A 23,051-nucleotide genomic window follows, 5' to 3' on the forward strand; every position below is an offset into this window, starting at 1 on the left:
ACAACACAATTACATGCTAACATTTTCAAAAAGTATATATGTCTTTTTCATATTATTACTGTAACAAAGATATATAGCACTTTCTGCTCTTTGGACTATATCCTGCCTGACACAAAATTCCAGTTCTGGAGAACCATGTAAGTGAATGAGAACAGAGGGATACAGAATTGTCCTTGGGTTGCAAAGGAAAAACTTGAAAAACACTATAAGGGAGGGAATATATGTCACATAGCTTTAATCACCTAAGAAATATAACTGGACACCAAGCTAGTATCCCATAGTAAAGAAGGAGAGTGGCACCTCCCAAAAATCATTCAGTTTGTCTCTCTCTGCTGCTGATCCCGAGAGATGTCCAGCATAGCTTAAATGCCTACAGAAAGAAGAATCCTCTCTGACACCTGAGAAAGGGGAAAGCAAAACCAAAATCACAAGCACCTTTCTCTGCCTATTACCTCTAATGCTCAAAATTAGAAATTAAGACTTTGGGGGTCTCAAAGGTCACTACACAATGAGTAAAAAATTACAGTATAAAGGCAACACTCAAAGATACAAACAATTTATTTATAAAATACTTTTATTTTTAAAAGGGATAATAAAAAAAGAGGAAAAAGGGAGAATGATTTGTCCTTTCAACCAAAAGCCTAAAGCAACTACTTAACACTCCTTTAAGAGCAAAGGCTGTATTCCAGACATTACCCCTCAAATCAAAGTCTACCCAGAAGCCTGGGCTGCAGTCTGGCTGCCCAACAAGGACAGAAGCTACCCAGCAGACAGACTTCTTGGCCAGTTGTGGTACAGGGACAGTAGCAGTGGGGCATTTTCCCTCCTGCCCCACAGGACATAAAAACATCAGGGATAAAATGAGGACAGCATCCCAGCCACAATCCAGCCTCACACTGTGCTGGCTCAGTGATCCTCTGCCCCAGAGGGAAGATCTGGCAGGACCCCACACACCAAGGCATCAAGATCTGTTGTTACCTCTGCAATATGAACAATATAAACCATGACCCAAAAGCAAATGTGCCACACCAGGCCTAAAAAGACAGGTTTCACTTGGCTTTATTTGCTGAAGCCCAGCCCAAAACCACAGAGAAGCAGAGAAGGATCAGCACAAGGGAGCTAGAGGAACAAAGAATGGACTTTGGCTCCAGAACAAAGCTTTCTCAGCACTCAGTCTTTAATTAGTGTTACTGGACATTAATAATACTGCCTACCCTGGGAGCCAAATGCTTGGGTCCACCTCTCACAGTCCATCACCACTGCTGCAAATAGAGACGGGCATTTGGAGGTGATGCACACATTTTCTGCAGGATACAGCTTCATGGCTGCCCACGTCCCAGGCTGGCTCCACATCATTAACTGTGTTAGAAGGAAATGGAGCACAATTGGTGTGCACAGAAATCAGACCACGTTCCCTGCATGACAGGCAGGGTGTGAAAAGCATTTGCCCTGGTGGTGGGAGCTTGGGTACACACTTGGCTACAGAGGCTCAGCCCCACCAACCTCAGCAGCTCACAAAGTGCCAGGCTCAGTGGCAAGGACAGGCAGCAGCAGGGATCTGACCTGTGCAGCATTTGAGTGGTGCTATGGCTAGCCATGGCTTTTAAGCACCTTTCTCTGATGCATTATTGAGATAAAGTCAAAGGAGCCATGCAAACAACACTGGCAAAGCTGGAACTACAATCCCAGACATCCCACCTCTCTGCTGCTGATGGCAAAACGTGCTGCAAGCTACACCACACTCAGGAAGAACGGTGAATAAGTCTTAGGCCAGGGGAAGTAACTCAAGTCTGAGTTTACTTAAGAATAGTAAAAATACCAAGCACTTGAATAGTATCAGTGTAAGGCATCATATAAATGAAAAGAGCAGAATTAGACTTTTTACATCATTCCAGATCTCCTCCGAAATTTCACAAGGGCAAACCTTCTGAAGTAACAATGGCAGATGTTGTTACTGGCTTTTGTACATTTCAAATTGTTCCCACAAGAGGCATTCCCACTAAACACTTGAAGATTTAAGTTGCCAAGGAAAGAAATGACCAGCAGCAGCTTTGCTGGGCACCTCTGCACCACTCAGAGCACTAGGGCAGTGAAGCAGCTCCAAAACTCCAACCAGAGCAGAAAACTTGTGCAGAGCAAGCTGGGGAGTGACACAGCTGAAGTACCTCACAGCCAATATTAAACCCTGGCTTGTAAAGACTTCAGTGGTTTCACTGCCTGCTCGACAGCTCGCTCTGCAGCAGCACTTTAACAGGGACACAGAGGAGCCACTTGTCTCTCTTCTGCTGCCCAACAAGCTGCAAGCAGCTGGTTGTCCTGCTCAGAACCCATTTTGCCCATTCCCTCAGAAAGAAGAGGGATGTTTGTGCTGGGGACACAAAGGCCGATCTGTTCAGAGCTGGCTGCAGTGCTGGCTGACACAGGCTGGTGTCAGGGGGGCAGGGTACAAACACAGGGCTTGTCCCACTTCCCCAAAGACTGCTCCTAGCAAATGTCATTATTTCAAACATTGCACTTTGAGAATACTTGTGTGAAGTGCTCATGGAAATCTCAACTGTGTAAATTGGATTTTAATTTTATATTCAACATTTCCACTCTTTTTAAAGAAGTTAAACATGGCTACGTGTTTCCTAGCAGAAAAAGCCATGATCCGCAGAAAGCTGCTTCTCTCCTTGGCTATTGCTACCATTTGCTTGTTTGTTTTGGTGCAGCATAGGGAGGCAGGGAGGGAGGGAAGAATGATAATAAAAACATGAACATTTTTTCTCCTCACCTTGAACCGGGACAGGCTCAACAGCAAGCAGCTTTATATAGTACAATCAGCACTCGTGTGCCCACAGGAGAAAGAAAACAAAGTCATGACTCTTCTTCTTACCCAAACTTAGCCTTAATGAAATCAGCATGAAAGATATTATATATGCAAAGGTCATCCTCATCTATGTAGTTACAGGATCAGGTCGTGGACAGAGGAACCTGTACACATCAAACCCCAGCCTCCACACACACTGCAGAGCAGGCTGGGGCATTCTGCCTGGCCTTGCTGCCTGCCCACCCTGTTCAGCCTACAGAGGGGGAGTATTTTTATTTGTAGGGCCTCCCTTACTGTCAGGAAGTACCTGTGCATAGAAACCATGGATCCAGCCACAGCATGAGGCAGATGGAAGGAAAGCTGGTCTGAGGGGGGCTGACAGTGCCTGCCAGGCTCCATCCCCTTCACCACCGACTATGCCGAGCAGGGACATGGTGGAAGGTGGTTCTGGGACAGAAGCATGTCCAAAGAAAGGCAAAGGAGCTGGGAAAGGGTCTGGAGCAGGAGCTTTATGATGAACAACTGAGGGAGCTGGGGGTACGTAACCTGGAGAAAAGGAGGTTCAAGGGAGATCTTATTTCTCTCTACAACTCCTTAAAAGGAGTTTGTACAAGATGGGGACCAATCTCTTATCCCAAGTAACAGCACTAGAAGAGATGGCCTGAAGTTGTACCAGGAGAAGTTTAGATTGGATAGTATGGAAACTTTCTTCACAGAAAAGGGGTTATCAGGCACTGGAACAGGCTGCCCAGCAAGTGGTGGAGTCACCACCCCTGAATATATTTAAAGATATGTGGATGTGAAATGTAGGGATGATTTAGTGGTGAATTTGGCATCATTGGGTTAACAGTTGGACTCAATTAAGAGTCTTTTCTAACCCAAACAGTTCAGTGACTCTGTAAACCATTCCCATTCCCAGAGCAAGCAGACTAACAGCCCCTCTCTTCTCCAGCCTCCTTGGCCGCTGTGGCTCACACACAGATGTCCTTCAGCAGGGCTATTCAGAGGGCTCAAGCTGTGCCACAGGGGTCCTTCCACCAGAACTGACCCCAGAGGAGTCAATGCCAGGGGCATTGCAGCTGAGGTGCTGTTGAATCAGATTTAGTTTTCGTTATTCTATCATTTATAAAGGAAATAACATTCAAAAGATGTGGCATTATTATTCCAGAGCTGTGTCTCATTTGACTTTTCAGAATCAGTTACTATATTTTAACTGGGTATTCTCACATAATATTGTAAGAGATTTTTGTGCAGCACCCTCCAAAGCTATGATTACAGGTTTAACATAACGGCTTAGCTTCAAATCTCCATGTTTTCTAATGATGCCTGTATTTAAAAGAAAAAAACCCACAAGGTAATCGTGTTTCATTCCAGGCCTGGAGACCTCAGGGCTTCTGAGCTAACCCAATTCCCCTGAGATCTCAGGCACAAAACACAGACTTGCAGCTTCAACTTTCTTGTGATGATACCAATTCTGTCACTCTTCACTCACTCTTGAACTGTGGTCACAAATTTGCACCTCTCTGGAGACAGGGAAGCCTCAGGTCTGGCTGTTGGCCAGGTGCCATCAGCAGCTGCTGGAGCCTGCCCAGAAGCGCTGCTCATCCCAGCAGGGCTCTGCCAGCACCCAGACACAAAGCAGCAGCCTGGAAAAAGTCAGCAAGCCAAGGTTTTGATTATGCAATTACTTGTTCAGCTACAACTGCAGGTTTTCCTGCATAATCAGGCCGATAAATATCAAGCTTTTCTGGTGTTGCCTCACATCCTAAATGATGCAGTCAGAAGTCAGAAAGAAGGCAAATGATACCCAGAAAACCCAGTGGGGAGAGAAGCATTGTGTGGTTGGGTTAGGGGCAAGCCATGCAGAGACTTTGGCCTTGGTGTACTCTGCAAACCCAGAACACCTCTGATGACTGTCACAGTCTGGCACTACATACTGAAATGGCACCAAGGCAATGACAAACTTAAATTTCTCCTAGAAAACCATCAATGCATGGACAGTTCTATAGAGATGACATGAGGGCACTTACAAACCTCCTGTTCAAATGGAAAGGGATCAAATCTCTGCTGGGTGCATCTTTTTAGAAAAAAAAAAAAAACACTTCATAAACCAGCCTCCACCTGAAACTACAGTTTTGTTGTCTCCACAAACAGTGACCGCTTTTTGCTCCAGTGAAACATTATTTTAGTGTGCTTCTGCTCTTGAAGAGGTCAGGGCTTAGCTCTGAACAAGAAAGAAGACCTGAAACATCCTTTGAAAAGCTCTTGATCTGTCACCCTGGAATTCAAGGGAAAGCAGGGAGGTTTGTAGAAGAAACATTTTGATACTTCCTAATTTGATACAAATACCCACAACTGAGGCACATGTGTGACTGCAGAGCTATTCAACCTTTGTGATTAGCACAGAACTGTAAATAAAGAAACAACAATTGTTTAATCAATAATTGTTTAATCAATTATTATTGCACAAAATGGCTGAACTTGGAGACTGAACTGCTGCCACGTGTATTTTACAAAGCTTTTGCTCATCAGTGTTTGAAGGAGTGGGAAGGGAGGAGGGACAGCCTGACAAGGTCAGAGAGGCAGAGTATGGAGCCAGGTTTGCTGGGCACAGAGAAGCACCAGGGAAACAGAGACTCCATGGGCAGCCTGGAGCAGAAAGCCAGCCAGGTGAGCCACCCAGTCAGGACCAAAGAGCTGTCCAACCATTTTAAAGGGGAATTGATACAGTAGGTACTGGGGAAAAGATAATGCTGCATCAGCATCTTTATTTCCCCATCAGTGATTTATACCATTATTGCTTGCTAAAAAATATCCTAATCCCATGGAAATCAATGGGAAAGTTCATGCCAGCTTGAAGACAAGGTGGCTTTCACTCTCCCACCTCCTGCTCCACACTGGCACTCTGTAGCAGAGGGCAGGGTGTCCCCACCAGCCTGGCCATCACTGTGTCACCACCAGAGCTCAGCCACAGACAAATGGACAGGGACAGCAGGGTCTGGGTGGGGAACAGACCCTGAGAGAAACCACAACTGCAGGTGCAGCCTCCTGTAAAGCATTTCAGCAAATGAATCACCCCAAGACTCCTTCAGTGCAGGTATACTCAAGACTCATTTATTTCTGTTTTCAAAGAAAAATTAACTTAATCCACAAACAAATTCTGGCTTGGACATGAGCAAATGCATGAACAACACAAACTGTGTGCAGCCCTTGCCTATGTAATACTGCTGACAGACATTTACAGCTGCCCACACCAAGGCTAGGTCAGCTCTGGAGTTAACAGCTACGCTTTAAGGCATCCCTTAACCAACATCAGCCAATGCAATAGTGAACAGAAAGAAAGCAAAAAGAAAAAATACCCCTAAATAATATATTGCATATTCCCCCACAGAAATAATTTCCCAGCCTTTATGGCTTCATGAACTTGATTCCTTCATACATACATACATACAGAATTCTACATGAAGTCTTTAATACAGCAAAAGCTAAAAGGGAAGTGAACTTAACTTACAGCTGCATTTAGATGATATTAAAATTATACCTAAAAGAGCTTTTTTATGCAAGCTTTAGAGACCAAGAAGTCTTTTCCTCATTTCCTCCTGTATTCAAGGTTTCCACTGTGAGTTTCAGAGCAACAAGGAGGCATTCCCCCAAAAGTATGACTAACTGGAAAGATCAAATGTAAATGTCTTACAGGAATTCATATAATGTATCACTTGTGACTTCTCTACTGGAAGTGTATTTGTCTTGGCTCACATCAAATATACATCCTTCTCCACTTCATACAGTGTGCATATTGATGGAAAAGTAACAAAACAAAGTGATTAGGGAGAACAACATATCTAAATTATCCAAGAACTGAATAAATACCTGCACTTATTGAAACTAACTGTATTTTAACAAAATGGGAACAAAGTTGGTCACTGAGTTGGTAAAAAACTTTTTGGCTATGAGAATTTTCTGTGATAAATGTGATGTGACTGCAAAGATTTTCTAAGAGGAGATGATACATTGGGTAATTCTCTGCTCTTCTACACAGAAAATTCTACTTATAAAAGGTTTCAAATGCAAGTTCTAATCAGCCTTTCAAAAACATTTATTAACTTTTAGATATAAAATATTATCTCAAATTCAAACATCATAAAATTTCCCACACAAACCTGCATGTTTTCAAGCCAGCCCTTCCTTTCCTCCCTCAAAAACCAAAAGGTATTTGTTCCCCAGTCTTTTGTAAAGAGAGTGAACTCTGAAACCTCTCTAAGGTCTTAATACTATTTATGCACATAGACAAAAAGCTCTGGCAGTACTCAAACAAAAACTCAAGCATTAAGTACTAACATTTCATGGTATGCCTAGCAGAAAAGTTCAATACATATATAAAACAAGATCAACAGGGAATGATTCTAGCAACGCAGTCCAAACACAGGCAAAGCCCAGAATCAATTTCAGTTTATTTTTATTGGGTGTAATTTATAAAATGCCCATACTCACTATTTATTTCCTCAAGACTTCATAAAAAAAGTGCTGCTCTTTTGATAATCTATCCCACGTGTTTCTTAAAATAGATATAACAGAGTGAAAGGGAAACACAAAACTGTCAGATTATAATTTTTAGTTTCAGGGATATTTTATATGCCATCTCTTAGAACTTCAATTTATGACTCTCCTTAATGGAGACTTTCAGGCTTGATTTTAACATGTGAAGTGGAAATTCCACTGGTTTGTTACTTCAATGCTTTCTTTATGACCTGTTCTCACACATCACCTAGGTCTGGCTTATTTATACAGACAGCCGTTCACTGAACAACAAGGAGCTTCTTAAAACTAGTTGCTTTCATTTGCATTCTTCCCATATTGAAATGTAATTTGCTTTTATGGTTGCTTTTTGGCTGACACTTCTCCAGCATTTCACAAACAAACAAGACTGAAGTTACCATGAAGTTTTTTACCTCTTTCAAGGCTGGAATAAAGGTTTTGCCCCCAGAGCTAGATGAGAGCTCTATCTTACAAATATCCCAAGAGCATCAGCCTGCAACCCAAGCACTATTTCTGCAAAGAAAAGGTAACAAAAGCCACGAGAGCAGCAGTGGCTTCAAGCTCATTAGCTGAGACATCTGCAGCACCTTTAGGTCTTCCATCTGGTTTAAGCGTTGCAGTGTCACTCCCCACCATTGTGCTCAGGATTTCAAAAAATCTGGGCTATGTTAACTGTTTAGCTGGCCATTTACCTAAACTTCTAAAATCTCTAAGAGTTTAATTTTGGCAAAATACAGTAATAAGACCTGGAGCTCTAAATGAAGAGCCTGTTGTCATCATCTAAGTCATTCCAGCTTGAAGCTTGCTTCTCTTCTCTTGCATAAGCACATCTTTCTGGCTCTAATACAACAGAGCTCACAAACAGCCACATCCCCAGCTCTGGAAAAGGCTTCCCAGAGTTGAGATACAGAGAAAGAATCACAGAACAGTTAAGACTGGAAGGGACCACAGGTGGGGTATCTGGTCCAACCTTCCTCCTTAAGCAGGATCTCCTCAAAGCACATTGCACAGGGCTACATCTGGACTGTTCCTGAATATCCCCAGGGAGGGAGACCCCACAACCTCTGCAGTGTTGAGCTGGAACAGCCCACCATGACATCCTAAAAGCAGAGAGACCCAATGGGTAACAGGCATCAGCTCAGCTTCTCCAGACATGGCAAAGCCCCAGCAGCCTGAAGCTGCCAGGCTGGCCCTAAGCACGTGTGAAGGTCAAACACCAAACAAGGAATACCTGTGGAAGGGACAGTTCATTACACAAGTATGTATGGTGTAAACACATCTTATGGTCTGTGTCTCTCTGCCCAAGTATATATTTATGTGGTAGGAAGCCTGCTGGGTCTCTGCACACACTTCATCCCAGCCACCCATCACTGATGGAGGAGAAGACTGGGCACCAGGAAAGTCTGTCACTGAATGAGACTGGACAAGTAGGTTAAAAGGGACAGGTAATTACCAAGAATAATGTGTTCTTTAGAAAACAATTGTAATTTGGAGACCATTTTTTTCTGTTCATTCTCCACAAAAAAGCCCCAACCAAATAAAACAAAAACCCCACACAAACAAACAAAAAACCCAAATAGGTATCCCCCCCAAACCAGAAAAAAATCAATCAAACAAAAACCCTCACAAAGAAATCAAGCCACAAGTACTCAAAGCAAATCCTGCTCATCTTATTCCTGGAAAATACTTCTGAACATCCAATACTTAAATACCTGCTTTGGCTTCACCTCAGCAAGAGAAGGAACCTTCTGGCTTCTACCTGGGAAGAGTAAGACCAAAGGGAAGCTGCCTGCTATGAGGGAAATCACATCTGCCCCACATCTGCTAGTCCTTCTGCTAGTTTTGTCTTTCCACGCTGTTTAATGGGGACTAAAGCCCAAAATCCAGGATAAACAGATTAAACTTTCACTGTCTGCGTTAAAACTAATAGCTTAAAGCAGCCTTATAAGATACATGCTGGATAACTCTAAACCTCTCCAGCACCTTCACACAGCTGTCTCTTGCTCCCCTTGCAGAATCAGAGCCAATGGCAGTTTAAACACAGGTCAGTAGAGTAAATCATCCTGGAAATAGCTATTATTGAAATAATTCAGACTAAAGTGGAGATACATTATTTCCATGGTGCAGCTTTTCCATGCTCTCTCATAACTTCTTGATTATGCTAAAAGCCAAAATAGGCACTGCACCAGCTGTACATGCCTATGGCAAATGGAACATAAAGTTTAACTAATGGTCCCATTTCCCTGAAAGGGCACATGAGGCTGACAAATATTCCCAAGAGGTCATATTACCTGTTGAAGCAAATCAGGTAAATTGTGTATCCTTTGCCAGAAAAGAATTTATATTCTGATACTGACTTTTTACATTTTATTTTTATCTTATGATGTATTTCTAGTTTTCTGATACTTGAGAAAAAAAGTTCTGTTTCTCAGGTACTTACACCATACCCGGAATTTACCAATTTAAAGTGAACAGAAGCTGTTCATATAGACACACACACACATGTTACTCACCTGTATGCTGCCTTGAAGCTGCCTCACTGCTCAAATACACATCATCTTCAGAAGGAAATATCCCAGAGCAGAGAGGAATAAACAGCCACAGCTTTAGTGCTGCTGACTTCTAGAGCTGTGCCAACAAGCACAACTCCAACAGTTCAGCAAAAACCTGTGCATCATTTTCAGAAGGAATGTGCTGTATGTTAATCATTTCTAATCAGAGGCAGTTTTTCCACACCTACTTTTCTGGCTCATTTCCTTACAATTAAAAACTCCATTTTACCCAACAGTACAGTACAGATGTGCTTCTTTGGCAGTGACCTACTTTGTAGTGCCCTTAGCATATGTGCACAAAGCTGTAACCAGTTCAGTAGTTCAAGTTCTAGACAGACAAAATTAAAGCCAGACTGTAACAGAAGTGTGCAGAAGCAGTAGTCAGAAATCTGTCAAAGAGTTATGTGGAAATTATGTCCCTTTATTGAATTTATGTTAAGGAACAAACTTAACCTAACTGCGAGGCAATATCTAGTGTTGAAGCAATCTGATGAACTAGTCACAGCTGATTAAACCTTTTTAAGCAAGTTTATTAACTTAGGTTCTGGAAAAAATTATGTTTTGATTGCTAATGAGATGATGAACAAACCAATTCCATCTTTTCCCAACTTCCCCCACAAGAAAACTTTTGTGTCCCTGTTCATTACTCAGTGTTGCTGGACTCTCAAATGTTGCAAGATGCTGGATGTCATAATTTCAATTAATCCTGTCTCCCAGAAGTGCAAGGTAAAGAAGACTGAGCTATTACCCATCTTTTAAAGCACAGAGATATGGTCTTACAGAGCAGCTTTCCTAGTCCTGCAAAATAGCAACTGACACACTCATTTAAGAGCATGAAGGAGGCTCACAACACACCTTCCAACATGCAGCATCAATGACAAGCAGCACTCCATGCTTTCTACATCCTTTGTAGTTCCTCACAGACTTCTCTAGCCCAAATCAGCCTCACCTTGGACATCTTCAAACTGCCTCCCTGCTTGCAGTGACACTCCTCAGGGCATGTACCAAATGCTGCCACTCCCCTGATGTTCCTTCTCATCTTTACAACAACGTGCCTCTGCCAAAACAACTCAATTTATTCCAACTATTCCAAGTCCTTACTCTTTCCCAATCTGCCATAACAGTGCAATGCTCTCCCTGATTGCTCTAAGAGCAGATGTCCTGTTAAAACCCCTTAGCACAGGCACACCTTATGCTGGCAGAAGTGTTTTTCTCTGCTCAAGAGTTGAAGGTTTGGAGAGATGACATAGTGGAGCCAAGTGAAGCCACTTCCCACCTGCTACAGCTGCTGTAGTGACACCACTGTGGGGCTGGGAGGGGCTGGCAGAAGAACCTGGCTCACCTCCACCCACCACGTCAGGGCCAGCAAAGCTGTGCTCTATGGGCTGCTCACAAACTCTGTATGGTAAGTAGCTAAAGGCTTTTCTGCACATTCCAGAAATACTGCTACCATCCCTTCTTCACCAACTATTTTTCTGAGATGCTTGAGGATCTGTTTCAGACTTGGAAAGCCAGAGTCTTCCATGCTGTACTGGGACATCTTTGTTCTCATCACATTTTGTTCACTTATGCTATTGCTCTCTTGAACTACTGTTTCCTCCAATTTCCCTTCTACTGAAGTGGCTGTACCAATTCTAACAAGTAGCCATGGCAACATAATCTTGCAGAATAAAGTACAAAATAATCTTATGATCAGAAATCTAAATTAGAAAAATGGAATGGAAATAATGTGTTTTTAAAGCCTGGAAGCAGACTGACTACTGATACAGGTTACAAATAGAGCAAACTCTCCAATACTTATGAACTCTAAATAAACACAAACAGATGCTATACTTACAGCCAAATTTTACATTACAATACCAGCAGGGCAAGTTCCACATCATGTATTATATAAACAGTGAGATTACGAGAATAAAAGAAAGTTAAAACTCATTCCCAGCTAACACCTGAAACCATCAATCTATTGTGATGAGCACTTGAGCTGGGCTGTCCCAAATCCAAACTGGTTTTGGTTTGAATTCTGGACACTCCACATCAGCTCCCTCAGGACAGACATGCAGTGAGCATCTCTGACCCAACCCAGTGGGCAGCAGGGGTGGGAAGAGGCCAGTGCCCCTGGCAATATCTGTGTGAAAATGCTGTCCTGAGAGGGTGGAAACGGTCTTCAGAGAAAGGGCACCTGCCTGAGCAAAACTGAGATACAAACATTGTTTTATTAACTATAGCAGAAGCCCTCAGCTTTCAATTTTACTCTCATGATTTAAAGATTCTTTAAGAGTAATACCAAGATTTCAATTTAATTTTCACTAAGAAATTACAACCAGGATTTTAAAACATGCTTTTTTCTTTTCTAATGATACTTAACATGTTTAATCTGCATGTGTAATTGAATCTCAGGTCTCTAGACATCTTTAATCTTTTAAGCACCCTTAAGGAGATGGTGGTAAGTTGCTTCTATAGGGCTTAGTATAGGATTCCCAGGGTGGGTTGACAGGGCACCCTGCACTTGGTCCAAATAAATCCAGAAATGTGTTGCCCAGAAGTGCCTTATTTTCTTTAGAGTAACCGAGACAGAGGACTCATACAAGAATTACTGCAAAGAGGATGTACTGATTTTTATCTGTGAAAGGTGATACAGGCTGTCTGGACTGCTAAATTAGCTTGTAATCTAATCTAATCAATGAAAAACACATCAAGTGTTGCCATTCAACCTTCCCCATCAGCTGCAGGCAACTGAAACGACCAAAACTGAGATTCTCAGGAACTGCTTAGACCTGGGACTTTTAGAACAAGATTCCCTGCTCCTTTCCCTTTCAATTTCACTTTCAAACTGATGTGTGCCAAGGGTAGCTACATGAGTCATGAAATTTACAGCTTCTAAATATAAGGCATTTCCCTAACTGCATATCTGCTGGTTTAAACACCGCCCCCCCCCCCAAAAAAAAGTGTTTTGTCCATACTTATACTAGAAAACAATGCATACAATTAGCAATCACTGAGCTTTACAGGCCTGAACTGACTGCAGTAACTAGTTGTGTCACATATGAACTTATTAAGTGCCCTGTGCCTCATTTTTCCTCTATACTCACAGAAGACTCATTTTCTGGATGAACACTGTATTTTGCTATCCCTCAGAAATCTCCTGTTGTCACTACCTTAGTGAGAGAAACACAAAACCAGGTAAGACTGAAAGCTACAGCCAGCAAGAAGCCCATACCTATTTTACACTATTTCAGCATGTCATTCACACAGATACGATTGCTTTGCTTCACCCAGAGAAAATTAAAAAAGGGTAGGAAGAGGAGAATCCTTACAATTCTTACAGAAATATTGTTTGGAAAATAATACATGTTACTACAGTACAAACTGCATCATGTTTATTCTTTGCTTCAAAGCTGTGCCATATTCCCAAGAATGCCACAGAAGAGGACTACAGGCTACATGCTAAAAGTCACTGTGCAGGGGGATGCCTCTCAGTGGGAAATTTATGCAAGCCCAGGTAGGCTGCCAAAAGCACTTCTCCATGGACCTTAGAATTGAGTTAATTGAGAATCATTCAAAACCACTAAACTTCTAACAACACGAAGAAGATGCTCCTTTTCCCACCAGGTACCTTCCACTACCATCACTACTAGCTCACCCAATCATATTAAACAATTTAGGGAAAAGATAGCAGAAAGATAGCAAAATTCACTAATGCAGTTTTTTTCCCTTCTTCCTTTTTCTTTCTACAGCATTATGCAGGGGGGTCTTTTTTGACATTATCATAGTTGACTTCAAGTTTTCATTTTTTTCACTGAACACATAGAGAATACAAGTAAAGCACAACCAGCTTGGTTACAGAGCACGCCAAGGGACTCTCTTACCCGGATGCTTTAATAAAAACAAACACCTTTGGTGTCTTGAGAGTACTTGAATGTAATGTGCTTCACACAGCACAAGAGGGGCTGCTTGATTTTTCAAAGTGCCTGATTTTCCAAAGAACCCCAAATTTAACAGAATCACAAGGAAATTATATGTACAAACTGTACATATAATTATTTGTACAAATTATATGTACAAAGCTGTCAGGATAATTTTAACTTCCTTCCACACCTGCAAATATGTATTGTACAATGAGGGTGCCTTGTCTCTCATGTAGGGAAATTTTCTCTGCTCCTGAATTCTGGTGAGAAGCTCATCCTGCTGTTCTGAACCCCTGGGAAGCCACCCAGGGCTGGCAAGCCCAACATCAGGGCTACCCCCACCCCTTCTCCCCCTGCCTGCTTCACTCTCCACACCCGGGCCGTGATGAAAAGCTCACAGGAAATTAAACCCTGCAGGCAGAAGCGCTCCATCCCTGCAAATGAGGAGACAGAATGATTTCTAAGGGCTCAAGTCCTTCCTCCTCATCACCTCCCTCTCCCCTTGAACCTTCTGCCTTACAGCTCTTCCTAAGGCAGTATCACCTGTTGCCTTATTTCCCTTCCATTTACCAAATTCTACTGGATTTAAGGCACCCTAGCCAACTACACAGACCACACCTATAAGGAAGAACTTTAGCTTAGTAGGGGAATTCTACAAGTGTCAGGGATGGAAAATGAGAAGGCAGAACAACCCAGCACGGATATTGAATTTGTTAGAGTAGGGGCTCTCCTACCAGGCTTTACAGCTGCGCTTCCCCTCACACCAGCACAGCCGCTGCAGCTACACCACCCCTGACCCTGCAGCAAATCTCTCCTTCCACCAGCCCAGAGACAGTGATCAATGCAGGAAAAGGGGCAAGTGTTAAAATGAAGTATTGCCTGATTCCTTCTCTTCACAGACCTTCCTCTCCTGCCACCCACCGGGTGCCAGCCCTGCCTCCCACACAGGGTGCAGAGGCCTGGGGAGGGATTTTCCACTCCCATCCTCCCTGCACAGGAATGCAGGAGAGACTACAGTTTAGTGCTGAGCTGGTAAATGCCTCATTCCACTGAGCAAGCAGTTTTAGGCAGGACACTATATAACAGGCAGGCTCCAGCACTCTGATATTGGGTGTATTGTGACACATCCTCCCTGCCACAACCTCTAGGAAATACTCAGTGGTAAGACCCTTTCCAGGAATGCACAATGCATTGGGCAATACTCAGAGCCCTGCTGCACCGTGAAATGTGCTTCTTTTGCTTTACACCTTGCCATGCCTTTGCAAATTTGGCTTTCCTGGGCTGGAAGTCACAAAAAAATCTCAAAATCTCAATAAAATGTAAATCTTACATTTTGACCCTGGAAACACATGCTGGCTTTGCTCTGTGAATTGGAGAAAGAGTCTAGAGAGGAGCTGCACAAGGGTCTTGCCCTGCCCCATCACAGGCTGCTTTTTGCCATATATAACTCTCTAAGAAGTCAGGAAATGGCAAAATCCTGTTATCTGTAAGGAAAGAAAAACCAAGTGTAGCCCTTCTATACTTTAGAGATTAAAAAGACCTTTTGCATTTTCCTTCCTTTAGTAATAAAAATACCATTTTAGATGCTGCTGCTGAAGAATGAGCTTCAAAGAGGGCAATAGAATCGCAAATAATTGTTCTAAGCTGCCTGTTTTCATAAGCCATTCACGTGGATTGGGTCCCCACTGAAGGGAGAAGCCCTCCCAGGCAATGCTGGAGCCAACGTTTGGTTTGGTTACTCTGCTGAAATACCAAGAGACAGGCAGGACAAAATACAGAGCCCAGTGTCAGAATATTTTAACTCTACACAGAGATCACTACTGAAACATACAAATTGCTAATTACACATTCAATTGCAGAAACAACTACTGAGGCACCTCAGCATGGAGCAAAGGAATGCAAGATAGCTGTGATGTCAAAAGGAGGAGTGAAGGAGGGTGAAAATGCTTCACTCCTAGCCCAGGAGAAAACTGAGGGGTTTTTAAGGCTCACCCAGCAGCACCGTGCTCAGGTGCTGATGCTGCAGGCACCACACAGAGGGAGGGAGACTTGCAAGCACTGTATACATTACTCATCAGGCCACAGCAAAGGTCAGCCACTACCTGGCTGCACCCCAGAAAGCCCTTACACTGCATAAACAAATCAGTGATAAAATTTTGATGCAACAGCCCCACTTCAGAGCACCCAGAAAAGTTAATGTTAATACTTCAGAGGTATATCTGTAATCAACTCAGCTGCAGCAAGGGAAGACAAGATGCACTTTGGTCCTGCAGGTATTGCAGGGCACAAAGGGAGAGGAGAGACAATTGTCCTCAGCTTCTTAAATCCTCATGGAGCACGAACTCCTCCAGTTTTTGCTGTCACAGGGACAAAAAAAGAGTTTCTCAGCACACACTACTATGGAATACATTTCTCACCTTCTCTCCCTCTCAAACTTTTTCTGTAACTTTGTACCACAGTTGGCAGCTCATAGCTGATGCTCAGCTGCACCTCCCAGGCAGCAGCAGCAGCATCTCCTTTCCTCCTCAAAATAACCACCAAAAAAACCACACGAGAAGAAATCTGCGGTACCAAAAGGGCTACAGGTCCAGCGAGGTGGGAGTGCCCGCAGGAAAGCGATGGCACAGGGGAAGGCAGACTGCAGCATGCCTCAGATGCCATTGACCTCCGGTTAAATGAACTTGTGGGCAAATATGTAATCACTTTATCACACACATGCCAAGGGCAGTTCTGAAGCTGTTCATTCTCTCAGGTGGAGCAAGCAAATTAGTCCTTGTGAAAAGACAGGGATTAGACGTTTGTGCACGCCTCTCTCCTCATGAACTCGTGGTCTGAGGGAACCCGGTTCTGCTTTTCTACTTGCTCCCCCCAAATTCCGTCCCGTTCTGGGGGGACACCTTCCCTCCACGTGTTCTGGGAGGGCGCGTCTGCTCCTTTCTCCGAGGTCAATTTCTAAGGCTGCTTTTTACAAAACTCTTTCAGTCACCCTTGAGAAAGAAAAAGGCAGGGATGGCTGATGAGCCCGTGAGGCACCCCCAGCCTCATTTACACCGCTTTGCCCCCACCACCATCCCTGATCGGGAGTAGGGAAGTGGAAGGAGGAACTGGAGAGAGGGTGGTGTCGCGCGTTCCGAGATGACTTAGGGCAAAGTCACCAAGTCATTCCCTTAATGGCAGGGGAGGGGGGGGGGGAGTTCCTTTATTTCTTTAACCCTTCCTCTCACAGTACCCAACTCTCCCCACCTTTCTTGGGCTGAAAAGATGTGAAAACGTCCAGAAGATCCCTCACCCTGCAGGGATCAGGCTCCCACCGGCAGCCTCAGCCCAGGAAGGCTCAGGGCTCAGACCCGTCGCCGGGACCAGACTGGGCTGCGGAGCCTCCACCGACCGCGCACGGACGGGGCTGCGGGGACTGCGCCGGCGGATACGAGGGCGGGAAGTTGAAGCCCGGCTCCCCGGCATCCCGCTCGTCCCTTGCCGAGCGACTGTGTCCGTCACACGCCGTCGAGGGTCCCCGCGCGGGGTACAGAGTGCGAACTCCCCGCGCTGGAAAGACGCGCGGAGGAGCAGCACGGGATGCGCGGGGTCACTCCCTCGCTCCCGGCTCGGCTCCGCCGGCCCTCGGGCAGCCGAGCGGGCCCGCCCCACAGCCCCCCGCCGCCGGGCACAGACGGCCGGACCGCCCCGCTCCCCTACCTTCCAGCAGCACCTCCTTGCCGGCTCGTTTGAGCGCCTGCACCGCCTCGTCGTGAGTGGCGTCCCGCAGGTCCGTGCCGTTCACGGCCAGGATGGCATCGCCCACGTACAGAGCCTGGGTCTGGTCGGCCGCCAGCCCCTTGAAGATCTTGCTGATGAGGATGGGCATCTTATTCTCCTTGCCCCCCTTGATGCTGATGCCCAGTCCGCCCATCTCCTGCTTCAGCACCTTCACGCACCGCTTCTTGTTGGAGATGGCCTCGGGCACCTGCTCGGGGGGGTCGGTGAAGGCGGTGCGCACCGGCCCCCCGCCGCCCTCAGCCCCGCGGCACGCCGTCCCATCGCCGCCCAGCCCGTTGTGGGCCGCGCCGTCGGGGCGCTCCTCGCCGCTCAGCACCAGCGCCTCGCCGCCCAAGTTGGCCAGCACTTTGTGCCAGCGCTCCCGCACCAAAACTTCCAGCCAGCCGCTGCGCTGCGCCCGGCCGCCCCCGCCGCCGCCCGCCGCCGCTACCGCCATCTTAGGAGCATGCTGGAAGCGCCGAGTGACGGCACCCCCGGCTCAGCACGGCTCCGCTCGGCACAGCGCGGCGGCACCGGACTTCAGCCGGGGGGCGGCAGCTCCCGGCGCGGCGGGGAGGGGCGAGGAGCCGCGGCCGCCCCCCGGGGCCGCGCCGGGGCGGGCGCACCTGGCGGCACCGCCCGCGGGCGGAGTGGGACGGGGACAACCCGGCCCTCCCGGGGACACGGCCGGGACGCCCTCCCTCAGCCGCGGTGCCTCCGAGCCCGGGCTGCGATGGCATCTGGCGCGGCCAGCCCCGGCGGCTGCCGTCTGCAGCGGGGTGTAGCGGGGAGCTGAAGGAAACCAACGTCAGGGAAGGGATAAGGAAAACCCAACTCTGTTTTATTCCCAGGGATTTTTGTATAAAGTGAATTAAAACTAACGGGTGGCCCCAAGGTACTCAAAATTCGCCTCTATGGAAGTACAATATGAGTTATTTCACAGCTTTGTAGAAGGGAGGTATTAAGTGTTTGTAACCGATACTTTTGCACATTTAGTTGTTGTTTATATGCCCTTTGATTACGAATGTTAAAGACTCGTGGGGGCTGCATGTCCCGTTTTACAGTTTTTCCCATACTCCCTTCCCTCCTAGGAAACAATGGGCCCCTGACAAGGGGCTCGAAGCTCCTGCTCAGGCATTAGAGAAGGCATCGCTTTCACGTTGCCGTTCGGAAATGTCCCCAGCAGGCCCGGAGAGGCTCCCCCACAGCAGCTACCGACAGGAAGCACCTCCAGGACTGCCTTTGTTTCTGCTCCTTGCAGAGCAGCTCTGCCTCCTTCCTAAGCTGGAATGAAAACTCCAGTGGTTCTGGACTGTTTGCTGTATGTATGAACAACGCTTTGTGGAGGTCGGGATAGCCAGAGAAGTTATTCGTCCCAATCATTTCAGCCATGAGAGTCCTGTGGCTCCTCATCTTGCCCTTTTCTGAAGTGATGCCATTCATTTCTGACACTGGGGGTTTGCTTCCAGGTACACACGTGCCCCAGGGTAATGTGGGCTGGGCAACTTGGGACTCACCTCCTCAGTGTGTGGTGGGACCTAAATATGGGATCATCCTCAGACAAGCTTGTCTTGGTTTAGTAGGGTCTCTCAGATCATTCTGCTCACACTAAGCTGCACAAGACACTTTTGCTTCCCTCCCAAAGGAGGCCTCTGCCCTGGTTCATCTGCAGCCTCAGCCAGGTTACACTCAGGTCTCTCCTTCCCAGCAGGAATGCAACCCTGCACCTATGGAGAGTGAGAATCCACAGGCGATGTGTTATTCAAGGATAATGAGTGGGTGGAGAAAAAGCAGACGGAAGAGAGGTCTCTTCATTTCTCATGTTAATCAATGCAAGGTGAAAAGCTATAATTAAGCTTTCAGGGCTGTGAATCCAGAGTGAAAAGAAGCATGTCCCACTAAACCTGAACAAGGCACCTAATCCCTGTGCAGGAGGAGGCTGCAACACACCCTTTTCTCCAGCTGATTCCTCCCTTGCTCATTTAGGTAGCTCATGTACAATACCCTGAATGTTTGGGTGGGTGGGTTCCTGTAGATCCCATTCTGAGGTGCAAAGCTTAGTTAATGAATGTGCTCCTTTGGTTACAGCGGCTTTAGGTACAAAAAAAAGGGAGGAAAAGGACAGGCTTGCAAAAATCAGGTGTTACAGTGCCAGTTGTCATAGCACTCACATTCCTGTGCAGCTTCAAGGCCAAGTGTCCAGACCAAGTTATAAAATCAGACATCTGTTTCCAAGTGATCAGGTCTTACCAATTATTTTATGGTTTTTCTTCATTTATTGATAAAGGATCAGTGCTGCTGCTAATGGAAAAGTGTATTTTTAAAGTAGTTTCAAAAAATTTACAATGAAGAGATATTTAGGTGGTTTCTGTCCTGTTGTGCAAAGGTAATAGAGAAAGGAAAGGAAATGTTTAATGCCTCACACACACTTTGTGTTTGGGCTGTGTCTGCTGAGTGTGTCTGGTGCTCCAGTGGGATTCCCATGGAATGCTCCTGTAGACAATTGCACTGTGTGTATCTAAGAGCTGTGCTTATTCCAGCTTCCCCATTCCAACAGAGGTAAATAATAAAGTTTCCCAAGGCCATCATCTGAGATATGGATCCCCAGTACAGAAAAGACTTTATAGCAATCTTCACTGCTTCCTCCTCCCCCTTTCTGCCCAGCTTGGATCTCTAAAGAAAACAGAGGTGATGTTTTAGTCTTGAAAATAAAGATAGTGTAAGAGATGCTAAGGGACAGGCTCAAGGCAAACAGTGTCCCAGATTGTCTTTCCTCCTGGAGACACTGCAATTGATACCTGATGTGTGTGTTCCCTGTCCTGGGAGTGCAGGCTCATAATTGTGTTTGTGTACGCCAAGAACAACTTTGGGCTGCTGAACTGAGGGTGAGAAAGAAAAGGAGTCTTGAGAGTTCTCTGCCCCTGCCAGCATTTATGACCTCAGTCCTGCCTCAGGTCTGCCAGTCACACCTGCAGTGTGGTTTCTGAAATTTAGGTTTATGCAGTAGGAGCAGAAACAGAAGATAAAACCAGATGTTTAATTGGGCGTTCAGCTATTGGATGCCCAAGTTTGCCACAGATAAAATTGTTATAAAATTCCAAAGTCAGCTGCTCCAAGTTTTCCAGAGAATAGCAGAAAGCAAATTCCTAATTTCAACTACAAAGTTTTCCTGACAGTGTTGTTTCTGGCAGCATCTGTAATTACTCACACTGCAATTGCAGTGTTCAGTGTGACTCCCTGCAAGGAAGCCATGATATGTGGTGGGATGGGCAAAGCACTTGATACTTCCGAACTCCTATCTCTAATCACTAGAATGCTGCTCAGCACAGACAAGGCTTAGCAAAACTCTCCATCAGTTTTCCTTCTGAAAAGGTTTGCTGTGAAGAATGGAGTCTTTCAAACAAGCCAAATAATAATTTTTTTGATTTTTGTATTTTAGAAGTGCTTAAATGCTTCAACTAGATTAGTGTCCCTTTCACTCCTGCTGCATAAACAAATTGTTAGGCAAGATAATGCTAATAGCTGTTGTTGACCTGCAGGGGCCTATGGGCTCAGCCAAAGTCAAGGGCCTAAATGGAAGAAGCAGTTCAGTGAACTGGAAGAAGTCAGGGCATTGAAAAACACAGGAGCTGCTTCCCACGACAAGGAGCACCGAAGCATGTCCAGGTCATAAAGTGCAGCAGTGGAGTCTGAGGAACTGCCTGGGTGCCCAAGCAAGATCAAAGGATTTGGGGTCTGTGCGTGCGTGCAAGAACAAAAACACAATAAAAACTTTGCAGAAAAAGGGTTGTGGGTATGGCACTCACCTGTACTACAGAGGCTGCTGGAGACAGAATGAGGACACTGCCTGTTAATGGGGACTTTTCCCTCTCTTTTCAGGCAAAGAGGTCAGTGTTCACATCTTGTGTACATAAACTGTCTTCCTGATAGCAAAATCACTGCAAGGCCACATACGCAAGCTCACCACTCAATGGTGCAGGGAGCATAGCTCCCATTACCCTCCCAGGCAGAGAAGGTAAGGACACAAGGGAGCCCTTCTATAGCTATGGCTTCTTTATGACTGTCTGTGCTTTTCTATAGCAGAGGTGTAATTTTTGAAGGACTTCTGGGACATGCTCAAACCCTTCTCATATCTTATTTTTCTTCCTTTTTCATTATCAGTGTTACAACAGCTCAAAGCCAGCTCAGACAAAACTGCTTTAAGTTGGAAAAAAACAGGTTGTGATCCTTGAACATGTTTCAGATGACGGAGGTTGAACCGAATCATGTCTGGATAATGACGTTCCCATCTTGTTACCCTGACACCGACCAGCTCAGCAGACGGATCTGGGTAGGAAGGAAGTCCAGTGTCGGAAGGCCAGTGCTGGAAAAACGACAAGTAATGAGAAAGCTGGAAGGGAGTTCAGCTCCTTCAGTGATCCCAAACACTGCAGCAGCCAAGTGTAAGTTCCTTTGTGAGGAACATGCCTGCACTACTCGTTCCCCCATGGCAACCCCTTCTGTGTCTATTCCTGCTGGGATGCAGCAGGGCAAGCTCCAGTGCTGATGCAGATGTCCCTGTTGCACCGTGGAGGGATGTCACACGTGTCCTGTGTCATGCCTTCCAACATGTGGGGGGATGTCATACATGTTCTGTGTCATGCCTTCCAACACATGGGGGGATGTCACACGTGTTCTGTGTCATGCCTTCCAACACGTGGGGGGATGTCACACGTGTCCTGTGTCATGCCTTCCAACACGTGGGGGGATGTCACACGTGTTCTGTGTCATGCCTTCCAACATGTGGGGGGATGTCACACGTGTTCTGTGTCATGCCTTCCAGCACGTGGGGGGATGTCACACGTGTTCTGTGTCATGCCTTCCAACATGTGGGGGGATGTCACACGTGTTCTGTGTCATGCCTTCCAGCACGTGGGGGGATGTCACACGTGTTCTGTGTCATGCCTTCCAACATGTGGGGGGATGTCACACGTGTTCTGTGTCATGCCTTCCAGCACGTTGGGGGATGTCACACGTGTTCTGTGTCATGCCTTCCAACAGGTGTTGCTGGTGCAGGGCAGGCAGCCCACCTAATCCCCAGGGGTAATCCTCCTCTCCTCAGTGCTGAAGGAGGCTGTTGGCTTTAAAGTCAGCATTCAGTAATCATTGCTCATTGGTGCTGGTGGGGTTTATGAAGATGTCAAGAGCAGCTAAAGATCTTCATAACCTGGAGGCTGCATTATGGTTTGTTTTCCAAATTACAAAAGCATTTGTTTTTCTTTTCCTAGTTTGAAGTTATCCAGGTTTTTTCACACATCATGGCATTTGAAAATAAAATTAATGCATAACATCTTGCCAGCAGATGCTTTATGCATTCAGTTTTTCAAAGCAGGAACCTACTTGTGTGTACATGAAAGAAGTATGTGTGTGAAATCTGTATGTGCACCTACCTGAGTCACATGTTAACTAGGCAAACTGAGCAAATATTCCCACAGCCATGGAGTTATGGGCCAG

General features: G+C 45.7%; 1 protein-coding gene across 1 annotated transcript in view; it reads right to left on the reverse strand.

Annotated features, from left to right (window-relative positions):
• The window catches only part of SNTB1 (syntrophin beta 1), a 121,610-nt gene extending 103,443 nt beyond the window's left edge, over positions 1 to 18,167 (reverse strand). Inside the window, exon 1 of the mRNA XM_005479568.4 lies at positions 17,499 to 18,167. Within this exon, the coding sequence (XP_005479625.1) occupies positions 17,499 to 18,015 (517 nt within the window). The 5' untranslated portion in view covers positions 18,016 to 18,167. The remainder of the gene's footprint in view (positions 1 to 17,498) is intronic.
• Between the last annotated feature and the right edge of the window lie 4,884 nt (positions 18,168 to 23,051).

Source organism: Zonotrichia albicollis, chromosome 1, assembly GCF_047830755.1.
Source record: "Zonotrichia albicollis isolate bZonAlb1 chromosome 1, bZonAlb1.hap1, whole genome shotgun sequence".
In the NCBI taxonomy this organism is placed as follows: domain Eukaryota; kingdom Metazoa; phylum Chordata; class Aves; order Passeriformes; family Passerellidae; genus Zonotrichia; species Zonotrichia albicollis.